Here is a 27,500-nt window from a genome sequence, read left to right as displayed (position 1 = left end):
AACTTGGAAGACTGTCTTCCAGGATCTGTTAGTGTGGGTCTGATGGTCCCATTTCTAAATATGGGTTTAATGGCCGTTTCTTGTACCCTCCCGAGGACTGCCTGTTGTGTCCTGTTGCAGCTGACAAGCATCACATTGATTGGCATTATTCCAGGCAGAGTGTGATGAGTGTCCACCGAGAGCAGATCTTCTGTGGGGAGACCATTTCTTGACAGCAGTGAGTGAATAAGTGCAGTCGTTGAGAGTTGCTTTCCTTTAGCGACTGCTCAACATGGATCTCATTGCTCAGTGTGTTGTCCATGCAGCATGTAGCCCAGGTTCTTGGTGGTTGGGACGATTGGGAAGCACTTGTCCACCCAAGCTTGGTGGGTCTGGTTGGCTGCTTTAAATGGATGGTTTATGACTTGTTGTTTTCAAGAGAAGCATGATTGAAGGGAATAATGATTATCATTGCATTTGATGTGGACCGTGGTCCTTGTATACAGTATTTTCAACTATGATTACTGTAAAAAAAAAAATACTATTGAGTACTATTATAAAAAACAGATTAATTCATAGTAGGACCTATGTTATAGGGGGAAGATATCAATCTTATTGTGAAATCATAGTTCAGGTGTCATTGTATACATCCTCAAATAGGTCTAATTTACGGAGCCCCTGAATGGCCATGCATTCAGCAGCTGTAAACAATTTGCATGATTCTTTTTTTTTTTTTGAGGCAGCGCTATACCCAAAAGTCATGAAATACCCTTACTGGAGGATTACATTATCAGTTACAATTTGCCTGGCTGTAATCAGTGTATACGTTTGAAAGGTAACCCAGCCAACCCCTATGTAACACAAGCCCCGGCAGGAGGAAATCTCATATTTCTGTATGCTCAGGTACTCTCCCAACAGCTCCCTACCTACTGTAGGTCACCTTCACCACCAGGGAAAACAATTCCCCTGTGGTTCTCTCTCTCCTCGCTCTCCCTATCACACACGCACGCACGCACGCACGCACGCACGCACGCACGCACGCACGCACGCACAGCGCATGCGAGAACGCACACTACCCATAAGACCTTTCTCTCTCTTTGGAAAGGTGGTGAGTGGGCGTCAACCCAATGTTTATACTGTCTGCCCATGGTTATGTAAGCCATTTTCCCTCTCTCTCGCTCTCGCTCTCTCTCTCTCTCTCTCTCTCTCTCTCTCCCCATCTCGCTTGGCCTGATTACACTAATCTTACCTGCTGTGTATTACAGTACATAATTTACAGTACCGTGGGCCAGATATTGGAGAATGTGTTACTGTATACTGACAGAAAAGTAGATGAGTGAAGGATGCTTCTCTTTCAAGAAAGACAGGTTCAGAGAGGATGTATGTACTGTAGTACTTGTCTGAACCATCTCTGTGATAACAGCCTACACTGAACGAGTCAGTGTGTCTGCTGCTTACCCACACACATGCAAGGGCATGCGCGCATGTGTGTGTGTGTGTGTGTGTGTGTGTGTGTGTGTGTGTCTGTGTCTGTGTGTGTCTGTGTGTGTGTGTGTGTGTGTGTGTGTGTGTGTGTGTGTGTGTGTGTGTGTGTGTGTGTGTGTGTGTGTGTGTGTGTGTGTGTGTGTGTGTGTCTGTGTGTGTGTGTGCGTGAGCGTGAGTGGACAGTGTTACATGCATGATGAGAACATTGTTTCTCTGTACAACAAAGCCTCTCTATGGTTCAACTCCGTGTTTACTGACTCCATCATACTAATGTACTTATGTGGGTTAAAGGGTTTGTTTGCACCATGGTGCCCTCTGTCTTCTTTCAGCAGCCATGCAACATTCACGGCCTATTATTCACCCATAACGCTGTTATCTACAGAACCTGAGAGTGACGATGGCTCCTCCACTTCCTTTTGTATACTTCAGGGGACTCATGTTGCGTTTACTTCCTGTTCGGTTGACACGGCAACTAATCTGGCTAGTTCCGCTAACATTGCTGCGACCCTTGACCTTGTCGGTTTCTTTGAAACCGTATTGACCTACTTAGCTGGAGAGGTTATAGAGTGCAAAATCATCTAGCAATTGTCTCATGCATGCATGTACAGTGCATGGGCACACAGTTATGCACACTGGCACACTTTCAGTATGTAATACAAACATACAGTATAAATAACCCACATGTATTTTCCTTCCAAAAGATGATAGAATACTGTATTTGGGCAGTGCATGGGCGTGCGACTGCGTATGCACACGAAAGCATCGTGCATATTGTCCATACCGTACCACTGTACTTTTCTTACTGGTTCTGTGAGACATCTCAAGCTTAAATAACCATCTTCCTTAGATTTAGCTCTTGCTGACTTAGCATTCCTTCCCCAGCTGAGAGGGGGCCCAGATATTCGAATCATTCGGAAAATGCTCCCAGGGTGACATCCAAATTACTGGCGGAACACTCGAGACCAGTTTGAGCCCAAACATCTGTCCAGAGGTCCTAACCCTGTTCTAAAATCGGAGGGGTGTGGGTGCCTTGTCCAGCTCTCACCAGCCACACAGTGAGGACGGCTACAGTGTCTGTCTTGCTACAGTAGTGTCCCCCTCAAACATGCACATGCAGCAGAATGCTTGGGAAAGAGAGAGAAACCACGATATTTGGTTTTGTACTACATGGGTCAGTTCTGCATTATGAGCAACCATTACAGAGGAGTTCCAGTGAGGGGGGGTGATGTAAGAGAACTGATCACAGTTACAGCCTACCCTACCTCCCCTCAGAGTGAGGGGGGGTGATGTAAGAGAACTGATCACAGTTACAGCCTACCCTACCTCCCCTCAGAGTTGTGTGCTTTCATTCACCCTTGTATAGTTGTTTTATATTTTCCATTAACAATACTTTGCTCCACAATAAGTGTCAGAGAAATCATTCACCTGCCCTTAAGAGTGTGAGACTGTGAGTGTGACTCCTCTGCATGGAATGGAGCAATATAATGGCACAGTCCTAACACACTGGTGTGACCGGTCTTTCCTCCAAATTAATGTGTCTAGGACCAAAGAAATGCTTATTGATTTCCAGAGGAGGGCCTGTCTGCCTGTCCCTGCACCGCGTATGATTAAGGGTGAGTCAGAGGTGCAGCAATACAGTATTGATATATGATTTCAAGAAGCTTAATTTTGATGCAAATAATATTTGCATCAAAATTAAAACTTAAAACTCCTATATTATAGGAGTTTTAAGGACGATTGAGACACAGTCTACACTACAGATGAAAATATTTATTCTTTTATTTAGCGGTAGTCGTGCATTAATCGTACCAAGATGAGACACAGAAGTTGACTAGCAGGCAGTCAATGATTGGCTGCTATTTATATTGTTATATATCACTACATAATGTTATATCATCAACCTACCTAAATGGCGTTATAGCTACGCCTTGTGACAGCTGGGAGACTTTGCAACGTGACGCATTACTTTACCTGGGTTACGTCTTCTGATAGTTGCACTTGAATGTTGACATGGAATAATAATACGGTTTAGTGTTTCATTAGTGCAAAGTCGCGAATGTTGCTCTGGAGAGGGAAGTCTGGAGCACTCTGGTGGAGCTGTTGCCCCCGCGACCCGACTACGGATAAGCGGTTGAAGATGGATGGATGGATGAAAGTCGCGAACGTGACAAAATAGGGTCATGAACGCGCGTGAAACTAAGGCTGCGATAATAAAGATGCCAAGGATTCGATAGTGATGTCACTGTTATGCTTATGCAACACAGGAATAGAGCAAGGGGCCAGTGAGGCACTCCAACGTTGAAGCACTGGGCCCTAGTGGTAAGAGGAGGGATTACAGGCGGACCCGTGGATTCATGACCGGGAAACCCCGTGCAGCTGCTTTAACATTGAGCGCTCAGTTGCACTTCCGCATTTGCCAACCAAAATTTGGTTGGCAAATGCGGAAGTAGACATTTTGAGACGGGTGCTTCAAAACGCCACTGAGCAACTTCCACTGACATGAATAGCGGAGGGGGCGGAGCTTCGCGCCAGATCAGTCTCTATCCTTTTATTTACTCTATGGAATAGAGCACCGAAGTCCTGATGTAACTCGCTCATCCCTTCGATTCCCCTGGTTCGCGGAAGTAATTTCTCTATGGAGAATAACATGGGCTCATCTTAAAATCGTTTCATATAAGCGTTGTGGTCCAAAAATAAACAAGCTGTCTCGGCGTTATTGTCAGGGAGGTGTCTCTGTATCGTTTGCAACAGTCAGTCACTCATATATGATACAGTCTGCTTCTAGCGAAAATGTAACTAATTCAGTAGCAGTAACATTAGTGTTTTCTCTCAGTCAGTTGATTCTTAATATCCATATGAGTGAAGCGGCCGGGGTGACATGTTTATTTTTCAAACACAGTTCTTATATGAGGCGATCTAAAATCCCCATATGGGGATTATAATGCAAATAAAAAGTACACAAACCTGTGGATTTGCGCCCTCTACAGATATTGACGTCAGACTTCGGTGCTCCATTAAAGGACTCCAAGCTGTTTATAAACAAGGGGCTAGCTTCCTGCTCATAAACCACAGTGACTTGGTATTGCGATCAAGTCAACTTTTCTCCGCTGGAAGGTAATATTCACGGCCGAGAAACGGAATTCCCGGCTGCCTCACGCCTCGCGTACCGATGGTACTGTATATGTCCCGCGGACTGGCACCGATCTATCTATCTATCTATCTATCTATCTATCTATCTATCTATCTATCTATCTATCTATCTATCTATCTATCTATCTATCTATCTATCTATCTATCTATCTATCTATCTATCTATCCATCCATCAGAACCAGCAACAGTTTGTATCTTATGCACCTTATACTCATTTGTATTGTACATGGACATGACTGGATCAAATCATAACCTCTGCTATCTTTAAAGATGAAAGGACACTGAATACAATGAAACTGCTGCTGCCCTTGAAGTTTCTCTACAGAGAGTTAAAAGGGAACGAGAGAGAGAGAGAGAAAACGACAGCAAAAAGAAGAGACCTTTGATCTGACAGTGTTGTCCGTCCCCTTGAGTTAGTACTCTGGCTGTACCCAGAAATAGAGGAGACAAGGGTCAGGAAGGGGAGGAAAAACTGCTACAGAAACCCCTTCGTCCGTTGCAAAACTCTTACATTACATGTTGACTTTACGATTTACGGGGAATCGTATTCATGTGTTGCCAGGATGATGGAAACAGTGCGTGTTGGTGTGCTAGTGGCTACAGTTTGGTGATAGGAAGGTCAATCCAGTACTTGAATGCCTAGAACCAAATGAAATTATTGTCAAATTATATTGGGCAATTGATCGATCGTAGGCTCCTGAATCGAATTGGCAAATTATGATACAGAACAATATCAATTTATTGTCTGAAGAATCAATATAGATGAAGCTAGTGATTTACACTGCAAATGCCTATAGTAGCCTGCTTAACCACCAAATAAATAAACACCTAGGGGTGTTTCTAGGAATAATATAATAATAATAAACTTTATTTCTAGGAATAGGCAACCTACGTAGGAAAGTGCTCCTCCTATGCCTTCCCTCTAAAGGCAGCTCCAGACAGCACAGACGGTGGGCTGTCGGCCAGTTTGAAAGCGTAGTGAGCTCGACAAGCTCCCGTCGCGTGCCGTCGATATCGCCTTTCCGACACGTCGGAACCTATTGATGAAGAACCAAGCATGTTCGGTCGGTTGCCGACCAGGTCTATGAAAACAAGCCCAAAAGAAGTAACCAGTTTCACCACTTGAGCCCAGCTATTAGGGCCTACATCAGCTATTAGGGCCTACACCAGCTATTAGGGCCTACATCAGCTATTAGGGCCTACATCAGCTATTAGGGCCTACATAAGCTATTTTCAAAAAGAATCATGAAAGCATGCCCAAATTAGCAACTACATTTCAGAAATAAGCCCAAACTAAAGCAATGCGTAACTATGAATATTCATATGATGAATTCCTGTTCTGTTCTTGACTACCGGTATATAGAAGTGTCTATTTGTACGTCTCTAAATGTTTTGATGAATTGAACAAGGTGGACCCTCTTGTAAACAAGTGTAATGCTTAATTGGGTCGTCCACTCACAGTTAACAGTCTTTGTATTGAGTTTGTGCTTGAAATGTACTGTAATTCTGCAAACTGTTAATACATATTATTTCAATCAATCAATCAATATGTATACAGGAAAACTAGCCCAAAGTCGCTTATAATAAGCAGAACTGGCAACACTGCAAACCAGCGCTGCCATTTATGACTTCTACATGTCTTTGGGAAAGCCATGTAAAGGTTTGCACAACGGGGTTCCACCGTGACTCAAAGCCATGTAAAGGTTTGCACAACGGGGTTCCACCATGACTCAAAGCCATGTAAAGGTTTGCACAACGGGGTTCCACCGTGACTCAAAGCCATGTAAAGGTTTGCACAACGGGGTTCCACCGTGACTCAAAGCCATGTAAAGGTTTGCACAACGGGGTTCCACCGTGACTCAAAGCCATGTAAAGGTTTGCACAACGGGGTTCCACCATGACTCAAAGCCATGTAAAGGTTTGCACAACGGGGTTCCACCGTGACTCAAAGCCATGTAAAGGTTTGCACAACGGGGTTCCACCGTGACTCAAAGCCATGTAAAGGTTTGCACAACGGGGTTTCACCGTGACTCAGTTTAGGCTGGTCCGGTGCATCCCATTCAGGAGCAGGACTGGTTTAGGCCTGGTAGAAGGAATTAAGGCACTGGAGCAAACTCGGCCAATTAAAGCCTTTAAACACAGGGTGCTGGCAGACAGAGTCATCAGGATACAAAGAACAACACATAGACAACAAACAGATCACACAATACATTGACAATACTTAACAACTCCTCTCTTACAGAGAGGGAAAAAGAAACAAACAAAAGACAATACCAAACAAAAAACACACACACTCCCTGCTGACAGTTGCCGCCCCAGCACTCAACTTGCAGGCTCAACAAAGCCGGATGCCCCGCTTGGATTCGAACCCCCAGCCTCTGTGGTGGTGGACAGGCCCTGCTACCACTGAGCCACCCGAGCGCCTAAAACATGCCTTTTGTCTGCGGAAATGATAGCACTGCACTGGAACATAACATCTTGGTAATTTGTGTCTGGCGCTGTCTAGTTAGCAGGAATCAATGAAGAATGACACTAATATGATCTGCCTGGAGGACTTAGGTTCAGCTGATTGCTTCTTTTTTATTTTAAAGAACACTCCCTCTGATGTTATTTAAAGTCCAATAGAGGACTTTGTTCCAAATAGAGAGATGATTCTGCATTTAAAGGAACTTTTACATGTATGCAAAGTAACCACATCATTCAACATAAAACAATGTCAGTATTGGCTGAGTAAAGGAGTATTTTGTTGCTTTGCTACAGTATGTGGTCCTATGATCCTGCGAAGGCATGTTTCTTCAGCATTAGTTCTTAGGGATGAGTCAGAATAATCTTTTTGAGGATACAAATTGATGCAATGCAGTTATTGTAACAAAGGGTGTTGATTGGTGTAATTTCTATCATTATGAAAGAATCTCCAAAACATTCTTTCCTAAATAAATCCCCCCAAACTGTAAAAACTACTACTGTATATTCACCCTAGGAATGACCCTAGAATAATACTACTACTGTATATTCACCCTAGGAATGACCCTAGAATAATTGACTTTGGCCAGTCATGCACACCCCTAATTACTTTAAGACAGCTAAGTGGAGACTTGGAAACATTGAAACTTTCATTGACCCTCTGTTAATAAAAGTTTGTTCTCATTTAAGAAACAAAACTCTACAGTACTAAATAAATACTGATTAAGTTACTGCTAGAGTGCATTTCTATCAGAGAAGTAAAAGTGTATAAGCCTGATTACTACTGTACAAAACGTAATGTTGAGGATTATTCAAATCACACACGAACACACTTTAAACACGCCCTTTGTGTGTGCTTTGCTTTGCTTTGACTGTAGCTTGGACTGTGTGTTTCTATACAGTTACTGTAGACCAGCTTGTCCGCTCTGGTTTCATAGAGAGAGAGGGGGGGGGGGGGGGGGGTTGAGAGAATGACCCATATTCTCCTCCGAGGGAGGGGAAGTCACCTTGTTGACCAGGCATGCGAGAGGAGGGGAGAAAATAAGCAGAGATATTGATTCTGATAACTATATTAGTTGGAGGAAATTGACTGGTTATGTGCAGTGGCAACTCAAACTGAGTTGCCAAAGTTTATCATTTTTACAGATACAACTATTGTAATAATCTGTAAACCTGTGACTAAGAACTAGGAGCACCGTGTACAGTAGCCACAGTTGTCTATGAGCTACCGGGGAGGAATCTGCTGTTACATAGATTTTTAAAGATGATATTATAGGCAGTTTTGTTTGTTTGTGTGACAGTCTAAGAATTCAACATCCAACACAGGTCCGCAACCACTTCTAAATTAAGTGTAACACAAAGGGAAGCATTTAACCAATTACTGTAAGCGTTTGTGCTGTTTAAAAGCAGAAAGCAAACAAGAGGTGGGAAAGGTTGCAAACTTAACTTAGCACTACACATGCATGAGGAAAAAAGGAGACTCATTAATTTGATTCTGAGAGTGTTATATACTGTACATGTCCATTTTTTAAAGAGTGGAACTGACACTAGGGAGGAAAGAAGGCACAGGTCGCATTCAGTCCTTGACTGACCGCAGGTACATGTGGGTCTGGAAGTGGAAGTGGTAACCACGAAGCTGTGTGGTGTTTGGACGTGTTATTCCAGACGGGGCATTTGAGACAGGTCTGGACAGTTTCAGTCCTGCTTTCGTTGGTTTGTGTGTTTGATGCACAAGCAGCGAGTTCAGAGAGAAGACAGAGAGAGAGAGAGAGAGTGTGCATGTCCGTGTCCGCGTGCATGCGTTTGTGTGTGTGTGTGTCCGTTTCCGCGTGCATGCGTGCGTGCGTGCGTGCGTGCGTGCGTGCGTGCGAGTGCATGCGTGTGTGTGTGTCAAAGAGAACAGCTTGTTGAAATGGGACGTAAGGAGAATGTTAACCAGCCAATCAACGTGTGTGTGTGTGTGTGTGTGTGTGTGTGTGTGTGTGCGTGCGTGCGTGCGTGCGTGCGTGCGTGCGTGCGTGCGTGCGTGCGTGCGTGCGTGCGTGCGTGCGTGCGTGCGTGCGGGCGGGCGGGCGAGCGAGCGAGCGAGCGAGCGAGTGAGTGAGTGAGTGAGTGAGTGAGTGAGAGTGAGAGAGAGAGAGAAAGAGAGAGAGAGAGGAAGAGTGAGCCGTGGTAGAGAGAGAGCGAGAAAGCATGTATTGAGGAGGCAGCAGACGGGTAATTTCGAGAGAGAGAAAGAAACAGACAGACAGACAGACAGACAGACAGTGTGTGTGTGTGTGTGTGTGTGTGTGTGTGTGTGTGTGTGTGTGTGTGTGTGTGTGTGTGTGTGTGTGTTTGTGTGTGTGTCTGTGTGTGTGTCTGTGTCTGTGTCTGCGTGCGTGCGTGCGTGCGTGCGTGCGTGCGTGCGTGCGTGCGTGCGTGCGTGCGTGCGTGCGTGCAGATCTCTGATCAAGACTGGACACCATTACATGCATGATAAGAACACACACACACACACACACACACACACACACACACACACACACACACACACACACACACACACACACACACAGACACACACAGCCGTTGAAACCATGGGGCAGAGTGCCAGAGACAGTGTGTAAGAGTCCTAACAGATTGAATGTATGTGTAGATGGACAGAAGGAAATTAGATCACTGCTCCTGATTGTATCTCAGTGTGCTGTTGCTTTACTCGTTTACCCTGCTAGTCCCCAGGAGAGACAGAGAGAGAGATGTTGCTTTGCCTCTTTATCTAGCTAGTCTGAGGAATTGTTTGTGTGTGTGTGTGTGTGTGTGTGTGTGTGTGTGTGTGTGTGTGTGTGTGTGTGTGTGTGTGTGTGTGTGTGTGTGTGTGTGTGTGTGTGTGTGTGTGTGTGTGTGCGTGCGCGTGTGCATGTGTGTGTGCATGTGTGTGTGCGTGTGCGTGCAGGGGAGGCCCCAGGAATCTGGAGGCCCGTTTCAAGACCAAATTTGAGGCCCTCATATATACCTATAATATAACATAATTATTCTATTGATACAGGCGTATTGACTATCAATAGCTTTGACAGTTCAAAGCACATCCATTATTCTCGACAATTACGCAGCAACAAACCTCTCCTCATCATGTCGTCCCTTCACAATAAAGTGTCTCCCCTTTACCTCCCAATGTCGCACATTTCACCCATGTTATTAACAGGAAATAGGGGTGACTTAACATCATGGGAGAGAGCAAGGCAGCGAGTGAGCGATAGAGAGAAGGCCAAGTGTGGCGGGGGGTTGACTGACGCCTGACGGTCAGTCGGAGCTCAGAGGTCCCCCTGAGGGTGGAGGCCTGTTTCAATTGAAACTGGTGAACCATAGCAAAGGCCTCGTGTGTGTGTGTGTGTGTGTGTGTGTGTGTGTGTGTGTGTGCGTGCGTGCGTGCGTGCGTGCGTGCGTGCGTGCGTGCGTGCGTGCGTGCGTGCGTGCGTGCGTGCGTGCGTGCCTGTGTGCGTGCGTGCGTGCGTGCGTGCGTGCGTGCGTGCGCGCGTGCGCGCGTGCTCGTGCGTGCGTGCGTATCAGAGAGGACAGCTTGTTGATCAAGGGACGTAAGGAGAATGTTAACCAGCCAATCACCTTGTACGTTATTGATTGAGACAAGAGACAGAACGCTAATTAGCTGAGAAAACAAAGGGGAACTGAGGCCATTTATGATGCTTTAATAAGTTTAATACTAGGTGTTCCTTCTCTTTATAGCCATCTAGCCATCTAGCTGCTGTTGTGCTGTGGTGTGCGTGCGTGCGTGCGTGTGTGTGTGCGTGTGTGCGTTATCTAGCTCATTATCAGACCGCTGTCTAATCAAAGACTCAGAACACCTGCTCATGTCACTTTGCGCTGCTTGAGTTTGTGCCGTAGTATCCAACATGGCAGCCATGTAAACAAACACACCATGTAATTTACAACTACAATTTACAATTTAGGCATTTAGCAGACGATCTTAATCCAGTGCGATTTACAGCAAGCAAGAACATCATATAATACATAATTCATCAAATACATAGAAATAGTCATCAAAGATTATAAGCAAGCTAAGGACCTAACAATCGACTAACAGTAGAATATTTGTACTATAAAAGGATATGAGTATACACTATAGAGTGCTATGTCAGTATGTCTACATACAATGCTATCTAAGTTACTTTGCCTATGCCTGTAAGGTCGTCGGGGCTAGTGATACGGCCTAAGATAGAGTCTGAAGAGGTGAGGTTTCAGACTACGGCGGAAGATTGGGAGTGAATCTGCAGTTCTGGGATATTCATTCCACAGTGTTGGAGCCAGAAGGGACAACACTCCACACTTCCCAGACTCTTCTCAGTCTGGAACGTGTGGAGCCTTGTCCCGGCTGTTTTAGTGAAGGTTCCGCCATCCTCCCTGTGTTGGCTGATCTGTGTGTGTGTGTGTGTGTGTGTGTGTGTGTGTGTGTGTGTGTGTGTGTGTGTGTGTGTGTGTGTGTGTGTGTGTGTGTGTGTGTGTGTGTGTGTGTGTGTGTGTGTGTGTGTGTGTGTGTGTGTGTGTGTGTGTGTGTGTGTGTGTGTGTGTGTGTGTGTGTGTGTGTGTGTGTGTGTGTTCGGGGTTGTATGGTTGGATCAGACTTTGAAGATATGGGGGTGCCAACCATGCCATACCTTTGGTGGTGCCTACCATACCAACTAAACGTTGCTCTCAAGAATGTTTTTGAACAGTTGAAGTCAGAAATACACAATGCAGTAACCAAACATGTATTCTATTTGATCAACACTTCCTTGTTTTCTGAGGCAACCGTGTCCGTCCAGCGCAACACGTATGGAATAATTTCATTAACGTAAGCAAGGAAATACTTTGTTTTGTTGTTACTTTTGGGTTAATTCATGAATTTATTTATTATATTAGCCATGTAATAAGCAGGGTAATATATGTGGAGAATAATATATGGGATAATATATTCACCACTTACCACTTAATAATTTTCCACTTAAGCCCTATTTCAAATACTCGAGGTTCAGGCCACTATGCACCACCGATCAAGAGTCATTGTGTCGAGGGCTTTGTCAGCGTAGACATTGTACCCGTCTGTCTGAGTCCCTTTTGTGCCCATATCGGACATATTGGTCATATTGTTTATGGTTATGTTTGAGTCTGAGTGACGTTACGAATTTTAATATAGTTTAGCGAATCTACAAGCTCACAACAGCAGCGTGACACGTTTTAAGCTCATACATATGCTATTTTCACAAAATGCACTTAAAGATTGAAATGTACGTAATTTGTACTTTGGAATATTTGAGTATTTATACTTGCATATATACCACTGCTGATATCCCCACAAGATGTTTAAGGCCCCCCACACAGTAAAATCCCGAGTGTTAATTTAACTCCAAGAGAGAGTGAAAAATGGAAGGAAAAGATGCATTTAGTCCCAATATGACACTCTCCAGAGTTAAATGAACACTGTTTATTTCCCCGTGCTGGGGGAGGAGGGTCACATTCAGCCTCGTCCACAGGGCATCCTGGTGGGCGTCCAGCCGACAAAACTATGTCAGGTTTCATTGGAGGGCTTTAATCAGATCTCCGCTGAGTCAGCCAAACTATATTTGGGCCGCCTGATCCGTTTTCAAAATTTTACCTCCTCTCCTTCACCCCGTCTCTCTTTCCTCTGCATCCCCCTCCTTTTCTGGCTGACTCCTTTGTTTTTTTTGTTACGGGAACCGGGTCTTTAGGAGCGGAGATCGGAGAAGAGGAGATTTTGTGGTGCTTCTCACCCGTCATGATCAAGAAGATGATGTATTGATCGTGTGCATGCGTTTCCTAAAATGTGTATTTTGTCCTGTGTAAGTCAACAGTATTGCTGATTGCAGCAATACATTCTCTCAGTTGAGTTAACAGTGGTTATAACTTGCCTATACTGCTGGTTGGCCACAGTTTAACCCCAAAGGAGTACAGTTGGGTGCCACCGATATTGTCCCTTATCATTTGACCCATTTAGGCCTGACCTCAAAATTTTAAAAAATCCTTCTAAATCCTCCACGATTTTTCAAAAATAGCAGACCTACAAGCTCGTAGCGCGCCACTCGGTGGCGCGCTATGAGCTTGTAGATCTGCTATTTTTCAATAGCTAAATTATAACAATGTTTAAAACACCAAAAGGGGTTCCCGCCCAAAATGGGTTAACTGTCCTTTTGCGCAGATCACGCAAACCTCAGCAAAAATAAAAGGACAATATCGATGGCCTCCAACTGTAATTGGCTGTCACTAAATAATCCTACAGTAGCTGTTTTTTTGGGTTTCAAACCGACGACGCTCCGGTCACACATCTAGCGCTTTTCAGCTACAGAACGCACAGCTTCCATATCATCCATTCACTGCTTGTACAACTAAGCTTGGTAGAACAGCTTTGGAGGTTCGACGTCATGAGAGATTTGAGTGTTGAAAACAGAACTGAATATCTCTAATTGCAAATCACATTTTCTGTGTGCAGTCTGTGTGTATGTGAGTGTTTATGTATATATATATTACTACCTGGCCATTATCGGCGTTAACATGCTGCGTTAACGTGAGACTCTTCACGCGCGATAAAATAAATATCGCCGTTAATCTATTCTCAAAGTTGGTTCTGTACTGGGAGCTAACCTCGCCTCACCAGGCTTTCCACCACCTCGGAGGAAAGCCTGGTCTCTGTTTCAAAAGTCTTTATGATCCGGTCGGGAGCGGATGATATCGTTACGTCATGTTGTAGTATTGTTTTGTAGACGACAGGCAGGAACAACAGGGCGGCAACTTCCTTTTCCCTCAAACCGATTTTTCTCAATAAAAAATCGGTTTGAGGGAAAAGGAAGTTGCCGCCCCGTTGTTCCTGCCTGTCGATATCATCCGCTCCCGACAGGATCATATACCCTAAATGAAATGGTGCCCAGGCTAACTGGGAGCTGGGTCTGCATAGCGGCCAGGAGGCGGGCCTCGTGTGCGTGTGTGAACAATTCTACAAGCTTACAATATGAAATATAAGGTATTAATAGGCTAGTTGTATTGTTAATATCCTTAATTTAAATCTTCAAACTGAGATATATTTTATAACTGTTATCATCAATCATATCTTAAATTATATATTTTATGACTGTTATCACGGTCATCATATATATCTTAGTCTTAGGCCGGCAATTATTGATTTTGGTTGTTTCTTTTATGACAAATACCGTAAAATATTATTCCCCTTGGCTTGGACATTGTTGACGGTTAAGAATAACCATGGCCGCAAGTGTGCTCTCTCCCTCTCTGCTTGTTTTCTCTCTTTCTCACACACATCACATGTCTGTATAGCACGGGAGGGAATTACACAGTGACAGAATTACAAATATGGAGAGATTGGCACGTATGAGAAGTTGCGTGTAGTAATGAAAATAAGGTTAAATGCAAGCTGTGCAACAGCACTTTGTCCTACCTCTCAAATCAACAACAATGCACACGCATCAACATGATCCAACACAGATGCATGAAGAGACTTCACAGCAGCTGTCCATTAACTAGCATCATTGTGAGGTTGCGTCGCGTGCAGGTGCAATCACAGGGCTAATCACAAAACGAACATGGAATTATAGGGATGGAGCGATAATCGTTATTATCGTTTGTCGCAATAAAAGCGCTGACTATAAACATAATATTGCAGAGATTTAAATGTATCATGAAAGTGTCATCAGCTAATGTTCCCCTCCAGAATATGGATATTATATGCAAGTGGATAACAAAAGTGTCATATTTAAGAGTTTTAAGTGTATTTTGATAATCACAATTATATAGTTAATCGCAATAATTTTGCCATAATAATTGTTAAGTTAAGTAGGCCTACTATGAGTATAAAAAAGCTCTGTTAAGAAGGCCTACTATGCGTATAAAAAAGCTCTGTTAAGGAGGCCTACTATGAGTATAAAAAAGCTCTGTTAAGTAGGCCTACTATGAGTATAAAAAAGCTCTATGCAGACTTTGCGGAGACTGTCCAAGATGTTCGCAAAAGCTTAAGACAAAGCTAGACAAAATGTTTTTGTTACTCCTTCATGTTCAATTAGTTTTCGATCAAACCTATAATGCTGTAAAATGATGTGGTTAGGCTGTGTGGTTGAATGCACCTGCTTGTCCTTCATACATAAGAAATGGTTGTGGGCATTTCTTCTTTATACCATGTCATTCCAGACATTCTGTCCGGCAATTTGTGTGCGCGCGTGTGTGTGTGTGTGTGTGTGTGTGTGTGTGCGTGCGCGTGCGTGCGTGCATGTGTGCATGTGTGCACGTGTGTGTGCGTGCATGTCTGTCTGTAGATTTACTAATTACAATAGTAGGGCTTTCACTTCTAGTGATTTTTACTAGTTGCCTAGTTTACTAGTCGATTAGTTGTTTAACTACCTATTGTGAAAAAAAAAGAAAAAAAAACGTTCTATCTTTTTAATGATATTTGTACATTGGTGACTATAATCTAGCATTCTAGCTGATCTTGAGGCCTACAAAAACGGGAGAAAAGAAACAAACAAATGCCTTTCTAGTCAACTAGTACCAACAAGGTCGACTACTGGATTTACTAGTCGACTAGTTTAATAGTCGACTAGTTGCTTAAAGCCCTATACAATAGTATACAAAATAGGTTCTCTACACCTGTACCTAATTTAAACACTGTCTTAGTCTTGAATGAATGTTGCCCTTTCAATAAACTTTGAGTTATCCTCTTAGCTGTCAGGATGCATGATGAATCCCCTATTGTTGAATCGTCCTATTTCTTCTATCCAAACATGAGTCATCTCCATTGAACTTTGATTCTTGAGCAAAATTGGAACCATTTGTCAACATGTGCAGGAATGGGCAAGCTGTCCCACTCTACACATAGCATGACTAAGAGGTTAAACTGTGTTCAGCTAGATAAATCTTGAGAGAATGTTCGGTGACAAAACAGGAAGTAAACAATGATGTAAGTCTCATCAGTACTTTGACTTATTGACTGTGGCTTTGGAAAACCTACAAACAAACAAGCACGTGTTGTTATTGACGACGGTCCAGTGTTGATTCTTTCCTATTAAACCTTGACCCCAGGCCAGCTACTGACCTGGGAATCTCTCTTTTACTGGAGTACTGCTGTAATGCATCTACAAAAGTAAGATAGTGTTTGAAAACAAATTCTGTTTGACACTTTTATCTCAGGCTCAGCCGTCAGAAAGGAATGGGAATGGATGGGTCCGATGATGAGTCATCGGACCCATTCCGAGTTTTGTGTAATTATTTGTTTCCACTGTGTGCAGGAAAGAATGATTCTGTGTTATTAATACTGTACATCATACACAATAAAATCCTGAGTGTTGGCTTAACTCTGACAAATCTAACCAGGGCAAGGGTCCATTTGGTTACAAACTATAGACTCTTGGGGTTAAACGGACACTCAGGACATTACAGTGTAAATGCAGTCTGCAATCCTACAGCTGCAGGTCTTGTTTACTGTTTGTTTTCTTTCTCACAATCTCCACCATTTACTGTATGTCAACAAGTTTGTAGTACATGATGTGTTTTCCACTGCTACTTGTTTCAGAGACATCCTAGACTGTGTAGCACGGCTTGGGTCTTCTTTGTATTATCTATGTCATTGTCATCTCTCCTATTGTAGCCGCGTCAAGGCTGTAAATGAAATGGCTGCAAAAGGCATCCTCTCTCTATCTCGCTCGGTAGGCAGACATGTTTATGGCTCGCTACGGCACGATTGCTAGTGTACTGTATGGCCGTAAAACAAATAATCTTTCACAGCATCTGTCAGGTGATAATACAGTATAGTTAGACTGGGAAGGACAATCCTTGTTGACGTTTTCAAATGCCTTTGTTACTGTAAGTTACAGTACTGTGTTTGCACTCAAAAACTTAATTTGTGTCTCTTCTCTCTTTGTGTGTGTGTGTGTGTGTGTGTGTGTGTGTGTGTGTGTGTGTGTGTGTGTGTGTGTATGTGTGTGTGTGTGTGTGTGTGTGTGTGTGTGTGTGTGTGTGTGTGTGTGTGTGTGTGTGTGTGTGTGTGTGTGTGTGTGTGTGTGTGTGTGTGTGTGTGTGTGCGCGTGCGTTGCTTTTCCAGCACGTCGTTGAGACAACCATCGTCGACTGCCAAAGTGTGCCTGGTTTGCGGAGACGAGGCATCAGGGTGTCACTATGGGGTGGTCACGTGCGGCAGTTGTAAAGTCTTCTTCAAGCGCGCCGTGGAAGGTACAGTATGCAGCCCACTCATGTTGTGTAGCTCGCTCATCAATACTGTACTTAATTGCCTCAAGTTTTGTTGCATGCAAAAGTCACATACTGTACCTCAGTTGCTCTGAGGTGACGATTGCACCTCCAACAAGTCTGAGGAGCTGCACCATTAAATCCTTTGTGTTAATTACATTTGCACACTATCAGAGTTACGAATGAATAAATGAACACCACATATTCTACTGTGTGATGATCACATGACCCCTCAGATGTTTCTGTGTGGAAACAGGTGAGAATTACCCTCACAAAAAAATGTTGTACAGGTGCCAAGAAAAATGGTTCCATGTTTTTCCACCTTCAAAGACAAACACAGCCTTTATTGTGGGTGACATTGCTGTAGTTGTATACTTAGAAGTACTACGCGACTTACTTTATCCCCTCTGTAACTGTTTTGGGAATTAAAATGCTAATTATCTGAAGTAACTCTCCATAACATACTGTAGTGGCAGCAATACATCATCACTGCATCATTCTGCATCAGTCTGTTAAAGGGCGGAGTAGAAAACAGTGACTTTAGAAGATTCAGTGCAAAATCTATATCCCAGATTCTGTACAGATATTACTGTAATGAGATTACATGTGACTCTCTGAATCCATCACAATGACTGCCTGTTAGTGTACCGTAATTACAGTAGGCACATGAGATACATGCGATACATGGGGTCGTCTTAGGTATACTACTTTATACTATACTACTTTATGTTGTCAGATTTCTTATTATGTAGTCATATTTTCACCCTGTTCTGTTGAGATAAGTATTCCTGTTTCTTATGTCCTTGATTGTGGTAGAGTAAGCTCCAAAGACAAATTCCTGTGTGAAAGTACTTGGTCAATAAACTGATTCAAATTCAGATTTTACGGCTAGCAGGGGACTGCCATAACTCCGACATCCCACTACTCTCATGATAACTACTGTACATGGCTTCGCGTGGGCTTAGGGTTAGGGAATAGGGATGGGGTTAGTAATGCGTGAGTCGGACCAACGCGCCGTCAGAATAATGAGCCATCGGACTGGCTAGCAAATGCTATGTTAGTCTAAAGCCCAAACCACACCAAAGGGTCGAGACGGGACAAGACAGTTTTAGCGTTTGTCCCAGCGGTAGACGGTGCAAGTAGACCCATGTAAACGCATGTAGACGCAAGTCGACCCAAGTGATTCAATTCAATGGTTGCTTGCAACTACATGCGCCTACACACGTCTATTGTCTATCTACACGTGATATTACCTTCCAGTAGTGTCAACTGGAAGGCATTTCAGTCAAGAAAATGCCAAGCTGGCAAAACCCACGCACGCACGCACGCACGCACGCACGCACGCACGCACGCACGCACAGAGGGTATATACAGTAAGGTCGGTAGATAAATAGAGCCATCACTTGTCTTTTTCTATTAATTAAAATTATTTCAGGATATTGTTTTGGGTAGCACAGTGCAATGAGATCAGAACCCACTACACCTGGAACAAACTTTAGTTCAAGAAGTCGTTGGGACCGGTGTGTCTTGGCCGTGCATCGTACAGCTCTATGCATGCGTGTCCCCATGAAGAGGCTGGTTGTTTCATTTCATCCGACCATCATTTCAGATGATTGCACGAACAGATCTTTATGTCTTGACGTATTATTACACTACAACATCCGGAGTGTTAATTTAACTCGGAGAGTATAGACATTGATGAATAACCACCGTGTCACGAATGCCTTAAATCTGTGATTCAGGGCATTTATTGGTCTTGTTTTTTAGTTGACTGGCACATCAAAAAGAACCAGTCGGCAGAGAATCAGCAGCCTTCATAATGTGTTTCTCATTGTCTGCCTGTTGCCTGCGGCGGTGCCCTAACTCATTCACTCTCACATACCCAGCACATGCACACACAAGCAAACACTTCAGCCAGCCAGCCAGTCAGCCAGTCAGCCCCCTAGGTGGTTTCCCAGGCTATTGGCAGAATTGCAGTCATTTCCTATCAAATCACGCCTTCGTTTTGGTGATATGTTTAGCACACAGCGACATTATGGAGACCTCAAACCGGATTACGTGCCTGGTCTTATCGAATCAGATATGCCCCCGTTCTTCCTCTTGAGCGCGGAAGGTGGGGAGACAGTGGCAGTGAGATGTTAAAGATCTGACAAATTTGTGTGTTTGTTTGGGAGTGCTGGTTATGTGAGGCCCTCTGAGGAGCACTTTCTGCCTATCGTATGCCTGCTCAGACTTATCCAGTCTGCCTTCAGAGCAGAATGACACCAAGGCACTTTGGCTTGTAGGTAAACAGCCCTTTACTAAGGCAAGCTATACAGTCTTCTTTGATTATTGGTCATTTTGACTGTATACTGTATACCTGCAGGTTTAAATTTTCAACTTCATGTTTATTGTCACATCACGAGGTTACATAGGTGTAAAACCTGACCACAGAACTGCTGATACAGTATGTGGACCTATTGTTACGTTGCCACTTTTTGGCATGTCTAATATTTGCTTATTTTTATGTATACACATGTAGATGGTTTTGATTTCTCTTTTCTGTTTTCTCCTTACTTTTCCTCTCTCTGTACCACCCCCCGGCCCGCACACTCATACCCCTTTCCTTGAAAACAACAAATAATGGAGCTTGCAATAAAGGTAAGTTCACCCCACTTCTTTACAACCTGTAAACCTGTGATGTGACAATAAAATGTATTCTGATTCTGATTCTAGAAACTTGGGTGAAATTACAGTGTTTTCCCTATATAAGCTCCAATGCTTTGCAGTTCTAAAATATATTCATACAAAGGGAGAAAGAAACAAAGGAAAAGACATAAGAAGACATCAATGTCAAATATACTGTAAATACAGTAAGGTGCGTGCTCCCAAAAATAAATGCAATGTGGCAGAATAGCACAGTCTCTTGTGAAAGTAAGAGAGCATTTAGCAGCATCAGTGCCTTGCTATTCCTCGATCACCTATAGTTCAACTCTAACCCTGAAGGCCGGACAATGGGGTGAGACCTGGCTTGAGTTACCCCAGGTCTTATTTAGTGCCGGGTGAACTGCATCATCTGAACTAAAGACCACAAATGGTTGTGAAAACAGATTGTGAAAAGATTCTGTATGTGTGTTTCATCTTTGTTGCACAATAGTGAACACGAAACATATTAGAGAGACATACCGTAAAACAAATTGTGTTAATTTAACTCGGACCAGTAACACTCTAGATTTTGCTGTGTGGCACACATTACGAGTTGGATTCAAAACCGTGAATGTGCAAATGCATGTATCTGGGCCAATCACACCAACTGGCTGAGCTGAGACTGCATGTGTATTTCTGTCTATATTCAGTATACAGTACAGTGAGACTGCATGTGTCTTTATATTCAGTATACAGTAAAGTACCATGTACATACTGTACCATGTCAAGTACTGTATATTACATTTGATGGCTGTGTGGTATCCACTTGAAAACTGAATACTCCCACTCACTTTTTGGTATTATTGAGTACCAATAATACCAAAACTTGGAACGATGCAAGTTGGAAATGCATGCCCCACCCAGTTATTATGTCTGTGTCATTGTGATGTCAGAACAGGCCAGCTCCATATGGAGATCTAGGGGTGATCAGTGCACGTTGGGGGGTGATCAGGTGTGATCAATAAATTGGCTAATAAAGGGCGAGGTCGCGCAACAGTGTGATGTCAGAACATAATTGTGATGTCAGAACAGGCCAGCTCCATACTGTATATGGAGATCCAGGGCCCTGTCTGGACAACCGGCGATCCGACGGCCTCGACAACAGGCACTGCACTCCCTGTGGTGGTGTTGGAACGTGTGTGTCAAATGAAGGCAGACGTACGTACACATGTACATACACACAGAGACGTGGTGCATTTAAAGATAGATAATAGCCTATATACTGTAGATAAGTGTATCTGTTCTATAACACTAGATGAATATTATACTGTAGCTATGTTTTTATCTGTTTTTGAATCCTCTTAAGCTGCGTTTGATTCACTTTGAAGTAAAAGTCTGCCCTTAAACTAAAGTCACATGTTATTGCGGTGATCTACGCATAGTTCATTGGTGAACATGAGCAACTGATTTAAAAACTGCACTTGTATGTGTATACAAGACTCGCCAAAGCATTCTCTGTGTTTGATAGAATGGAAATGTCTCTCTGCGGTTTGTTATTAAAATGACATTGGGATAATTCAACCCATTTCAGGGCTCTGAAGTTCTACGTTTTCGTTGCATATGCAACCTAAATTTAATCTGTGCAACCTCTAAATGTAATTGGGAGCATGACCGCAAATAATTGTCCTGGTGTGACCTTTTTTTTTTCCATAGCACTGCAGACGAATGTCTCTTTGTGTGTGCACATTCACCACACTAGCTGGGCCTTGGTGAGACAATCAGCCCATTCAAACCAATCCAACATCAGCTTCACTTTTCTACCTCTGATTTTAGATTGATTAAGTTTAGCTATCAATCACTTTACTATATCATTACATAACCCGCTAAAGACCCGATAAAGTAAACTATAACATTAACATTTTTACATCACAGGCAGTGCATGACTCTGCATTAAGGAAATTAAATGTCCTATTTTAAGGCCAATTGAAGTGATCATTCCACCAAGAACGACACATTTTGAAGTGTGAGTCATTATAAAATCAATATTTTACAGTATTACCAGTGCTTAATTTGTAACTCATTAGGTGCCGGATGCGTTTTTTTGGCGGCTTTATGCGGTTATTTTGGCCTATTCGCGGCCGCCTCTCCCGCCCCAGAGTGACAGCCAGGCAGTAACAAACACATTATTTTTGTTTGACCCACATAGTAAGCAAATGCGTGAGAGAATATCAATCACCCAAGTGTCATCATTCAGGTTATATTTAATTAGTGAAGGACGTGCAAACAAGCAGAATTTTGGCGGTTTTGTGTGTTTTTTTGGCGGTTTTATGAGGTTATTTTGGCCTATTCGTGGCTGCCTCCACTGTCCCAGAGTGACAGCCAGGCAGTAACAAACGCATTACGGTATTTATATTTGACCCAGATAGTAAGCAAATGGGTGAGAGAGAATACCAATCGCCCAAGTGTCACCATTCAGCTTTTATTTAATTAGTGGGAACGTTGGCACTGGGAAGAGGAGGCTACTTTTTCAAAGTCTGGGTTGTAGGAGCTTCTAATGAAAATACAGAGCTGTGTTACATCTACCAGTCGATTCATCGAACTGAACAGAATAAATAACACTCACATAGAACTGAAGGGAATAAATAACAATAACAATTACATATATAAGTAGGTCTATATTGTATGAGGGGTCATGCCTGTGTTCCCTCGGCCCTACTGTATATGTTCTCTCAGTTTAGGGTTAGGCCTGGGGTTACGGGTTAGAGTTAGGCTTAGTGTTAGTTTGTTGTAAATTGTAGTTTTGAGGGAACATAGGAGAGATCATATAGACAGTACGCTCCCATGCATCTTTGCTCCTTACATTTTGGTGGGTGCTCCTACGGTACACTGCATGCTGCTAGTGCTCGAAATGTCGTCATGGTTGGGAATGCTAGGAAATAAGTTCAGTTTGAACCTTGCTTTTGCGAGCATGAACAACTGGATAATTTTGTAACCCGGTGTCGTCATGCATGCATACTGGACTCAGACCACTAAAGCCTCTTCAGTGTTTTATTAAATGGAGCCGTCTCTCTCAGCTCTCCACTGCTAGTCAAACACTATACAAGAGCTTACAGTGTTAAGTGCAACCCATACACTGGCCTGATTTAATCGAGGATGTGTGTGTGTGTGTGTGTGTGTGTGTGTGTGTGTGTGTGTGTGTGTGTGTGTGTGTGTGTGTGTGTGTGTGTGTGTGTGTGTGTGTGTGTGTGTGTGTGTGTGAGTGAGTGTCCTTGTGATGTGTGCTGTTAGCTGCGTTACCTCACATGACCCGTCCCGTACACAGCTGCTGCTGCTGCTGCTGTTGCTGCTGATGGGTGCTCAGACGAGCGAGCGAGCGTGCGAGAGAGAGAGAGAGAGAGAGAGAGAGAGAGAGAGAGAGAGAGAGAGAGAGAGAGATTAGGGGTTAGGGTAGCGACAGGCGGAGGAGGGGAATGGAGGGAGGAGAATAAGAGAGGACAGTGAAACAGATACAGACAGAGAGAGAGGATGGAGGAAGGACGAAGGTTAAAAAAATGCAGACGCAGACAGAGATGGAGAGAGGAAGAGCTGAGAGAGAGAGAGAGAGAGAGAGAGAGAGAGAGAGAGAGAGAGAGAGAGAGAGAGGGGGGTGGAAAGTAAGAAACAGAGTGAGAGAGAGGAGGTGAAAGAAGAAGAAGAGAGAGAGAGAGAGAGAGAGAGAGAGAGAGAGAGAGAGAGAGGAAAAGCGATGTGTCAGCAATGAGCTCCGGAGGTGTAAGTTGGGACGTGAGGAGACGTTTCACGCACGCACGCACGCACGCACGCACGCACGCACGCACGCACGCACGCATGCACGCACGACCGCCCCAAAAAACTGAGAATCCTCAGCTGGGCCTGTGAGATATGAGTGGAGACTGCAGAGGGAGAGCGGGCATCGGCACAAGGCGAATAATCCAGCCGAGTGCTTTCATTTCTTTTGGCACCGCCCGCCTCGAGGGACGCAACTTTATGGTCTGCCGTAGCTCATTAGGCCCACTAACTGGCTCATAGCCCCTCTTCACTACCACACTAGTTAGTATTCCTGAGTTGCGGACACATCCGATGAGACCTTGTTGTGTCTATGCATGGTCTGTTTTTGCACAGCCAAGCCGTTTTGTTTTACCCGGGTTTGGCCCAGTTTAGCTCTGGGACTGTTTTCGGAACATAGGTTTGCACATCAAACGGCTCTTGACGTTGAAATTCTGAAGGCATTTTACCAAAAATGTTAAGAATCATTTTCTCCTCACGGGGTGAATATTCACTCTCTGGATTTTTCTGTTATACAGACTCGAAGTCAAATACTCACTGTATAAGTCTGTACTGTAAAAGTTATAATTGTGGCTTCGTAAATGGTATAGGAAGACTTTCTATGGCGATTAAACAGTTATTTTTATGCAAAGAGAGATAAAGTATTGTTTTGAGGTATAATCACAGGAGCCACAATACCCGGCAACTAAGGACACAGAGACTTTGAAGCTTTGTTGGAAATTTTCCTTGAAGCTCAGAAGCATGATTTTTATAATAATTATTATTTCTCGGGAGTACTTCAAAACAATGTTAAGATACATGCAGTTGGGGGATTTTGTTAACTTGTGTAGCGCCCAGGATTACATTAGATAATTGACACTGGGTGAAAAAATGGGTTGCAAAATCGTGGGATAAAAAATAATAATATTATATATACTGTACTGTCTTCTTTTTTATGCTACACTGACACAGACAGCATCTCTGCTTACTGCCCAACTGAAACGCAAATGGATGACAATAGGTCAAGGTCAAATTTAAACAAAATAGAAGACAAAGAATAGAAGACATAAATAGATACAGTGAAATAAGTGTTTTCACAATTTCACATTGTTTTCACAGCATTATGCAATGCTATTTTATTGCATAAACTCTAACTTTACATAATACTGCATGTTAAAAGAAAAATAAATTAATCGTTTATAAGCAAAGTCAGCTATCTGAATCTTAATTTATGATCCCAATCCAATGAATGCTCTGCCCTAAGACATTCACTCTCTCTCACACGCACGCACGCACGCACGCACGCACGCACGCACGCACGCACGCATGCACTCACGCATGCACACACACACCGAAGACTAGGCAAGACTAATCGTGGATACACAATAAAATCCTGAGTGTTAATGACCATGTCGACCCATGTTATTCTGTCCATAAATGGTACTTGACCCTCTATCTTTTTTATACTTCCTCCTTTGAAAATTGATTGAAACTTGAAAGTCATTGAGATGTACAGTACAGTACGGCAACTATGTTGCTATGTTACTAATGTTAAGACTCTAAATTTGGTGTGTGGCATAAAGCGTGGCATGGAACATGGATTGGAGTGCTATCATCCATTCCAGGACAATGCTGGGAACGTGGTTTATACATTTTTTAATTGATTATTAAATGCTATATTTACAACAGTGTAAATATAGCACATTTTATTGTTAAACAAACAGATTGTTACCAGTTGCCTACGTTCAGTATAGGGCAACGTTGTTGCTTTTTGAACTGTTGAAGAACAAGCTTGTAAATGAACTGTGGGCTCTTGCTTGATTCAGTGCTCAAACTTGCATTTCTTGTTTGAACGGGTTCTCTTTTAGTAGCCTACATGGGTGCACAACTCCTGGTATCTGCAGCCGTACTTCACCTTCACTTGTTGTTATATTCCACTCTTGATGAGATCAACGCTGCAGCGGTTGCTTTTATCGGGCCATCAATGAAAGTGGTTGACAAAGGTGTTAAGACAAAGGGTACCAATGTATTCATGTTTGGCATAATCGCACGCTTGAATAGGTGCTGTACACTTTGTTGTGACAGGATCTGTGTTTCCAATCAAACTTTGTGTGGTTATTCATGAAGCAGAGTTGAGCTGTGCTGTACAGTCAATATATGAAATAAAAGCACTATGTTACTGCCACTTGTCTCACCCATTACAGAATACACAAATCCTCACGAAAGTGGTAAATGTCCAGTGTAGTGTGCTGCTCATGTTAAGAGAGTTTCAGGACACCTCGACACATCTGTGCATTGATTTTTATTTATTTTTTGTTTTTTCTGCCTTTTCTGCCCGCGATACGCAGCCTACAGTAGGTGCCCACGGTTGAGCTAACCGGCCGGTCCGTGGATTGATTTGTGACATGGATGTCTCCCGTCAGCTTTAGACTTTTTCATTCTTTATTTTTATCTTTATTTATGTTGTTTCCCAACAGTATTTAACTGATGGCATTTTCATAAGAATATCATTTTAGTACAGTGCTTCTTGTAAAGGACAACAAATATTCTTTGCCAGCCCCAGAAGGGAATGCCAGCCCCAGAAGGGAAGATTTATGTTAAAAGAAATTCGAAATTATTGAAATTATTCCAAACATTTGAATTCCAACGTATACATGCATAAATGAGTTAAAATGATTGTGATGCACTTTTGCTGCGGACCCCCTAGAACCCCTCCAAGGACCGCCCGAGCCCCCTTTTAGAACCAATGACTTAGAGCAGTGGTTCGCAAATCTTTCAGGTCGAGAGGTAATGAAATTAGCAGATTAGCGACGCATCGCTTTATGCTGTGTTATTGCAAACTTGTAGATCGGCTCTTTTTACTACTTCTTAATTATATATATTTTTTATTTATGGAATTTCTTAGATTTGTTTTTTGCTTGTTTTAATATTCATAAAATCATTTAAAAAAAATACAATGACTCTGACCATAAATATTGGGAAACTATTGGAGTGGGACATTAAAATAACTTTCTTTTTAACCTGAGCTTTTAAATGCGGGATATATTGCTCTGTAACTGTTCATGTGAGATGCAGGAGCAACATTCTGGTGGTCAGGTCAACCTAATTTATATACTTGTATAGGTTGGTGGTTCTGCATAAAAAGAACAACACCATAAGCCTGGGTACATTAACTACAATACCGCCGTACCGCGGCTGTGTAATGCATACCACGGTGTGGACTTCATAACTGCGATTATTATTATTAATATTTGATTCAAAACAAACTTTTGGGGGGGAGATACTGCCATACCATCGGTAAACCGTGATTTATTACCGCGATAAATAAAAGCCATACTGTACCGCCCCAGCGCTAAACACACATTCATCTCAGACATACAGTACCTGTAATATTCTCTCTCTCTCTCTCTCTCGCTCGCTCGCTCGCACGCACGCACGCACGCACGCACGCACGCACGCACGCACGCACGCACGCACGCACGCACACGCACACGCACACGCACACGCACACGCACACACACACACACACACACACACACACACACACACACACAACCACCACCTAGCCTACTTATGTGATCAGAACCTGATTAGATTAATTGTATTACAGAAACATTTGTCCCCCATGTTTTTACAATAGAACAGTCCTCATATTCCAATGGAATGATTGAAAAGGCCCTGATTCTCTTCTCTTTTGTAACTCAATCTCAAAGCAAATACCCACTAGAAAGACATTCCTTATGACTCGCATAACATTCTACGTTGTTCTGTTAACTCT

General features: G+C 43.2%; 1 protein-coding gene across 2 annotated transcripts in view; it reads left to right on the top strand.

Moving 5' to 3' along the window:
• nr3c2 (nuclear receptor subfamily 3, group C, member 2) overlaps positions 1-27,500 on the top strand; it is a 127,460-nt gene that overhangs the window by 56,580 nt on the left and 43,380 nt on the right. The window contains exons 3-4 of one of the 2 annotated variants that reach the window (XM_079499899.1): positions 17,172-17,299; positions 19,943-19,954. In XM_079499899.1, coding sequence (XP_079356025.1) covers positions 17,172-17,299; positions 19,943-19,954 — 140 coding nt within the window. The remainder of the gene's footprint in view (positions 1-17,171; positions 17,300-19,942; positions 19,955-27,500) is intronic. The other variant, XM_079499900.1, reaches the window with a different exon arrangement.

This window comes from Electrona antarctica (genome assembly GCF_951216825.1).
Source record: "Electrona antarctica genome assembly, chromosome: 4".
Lineage (NCBI taxonomy): Eukaryota > Metazoa > Chordata > Actinopteri > Myctophiformes > Myctophidae > Electrona > Electrona antarctica.
Note: the sequence above shows the minus strand (reverse complement) of the source record. Positions and strands in the feature narration are given on the sequence as shown.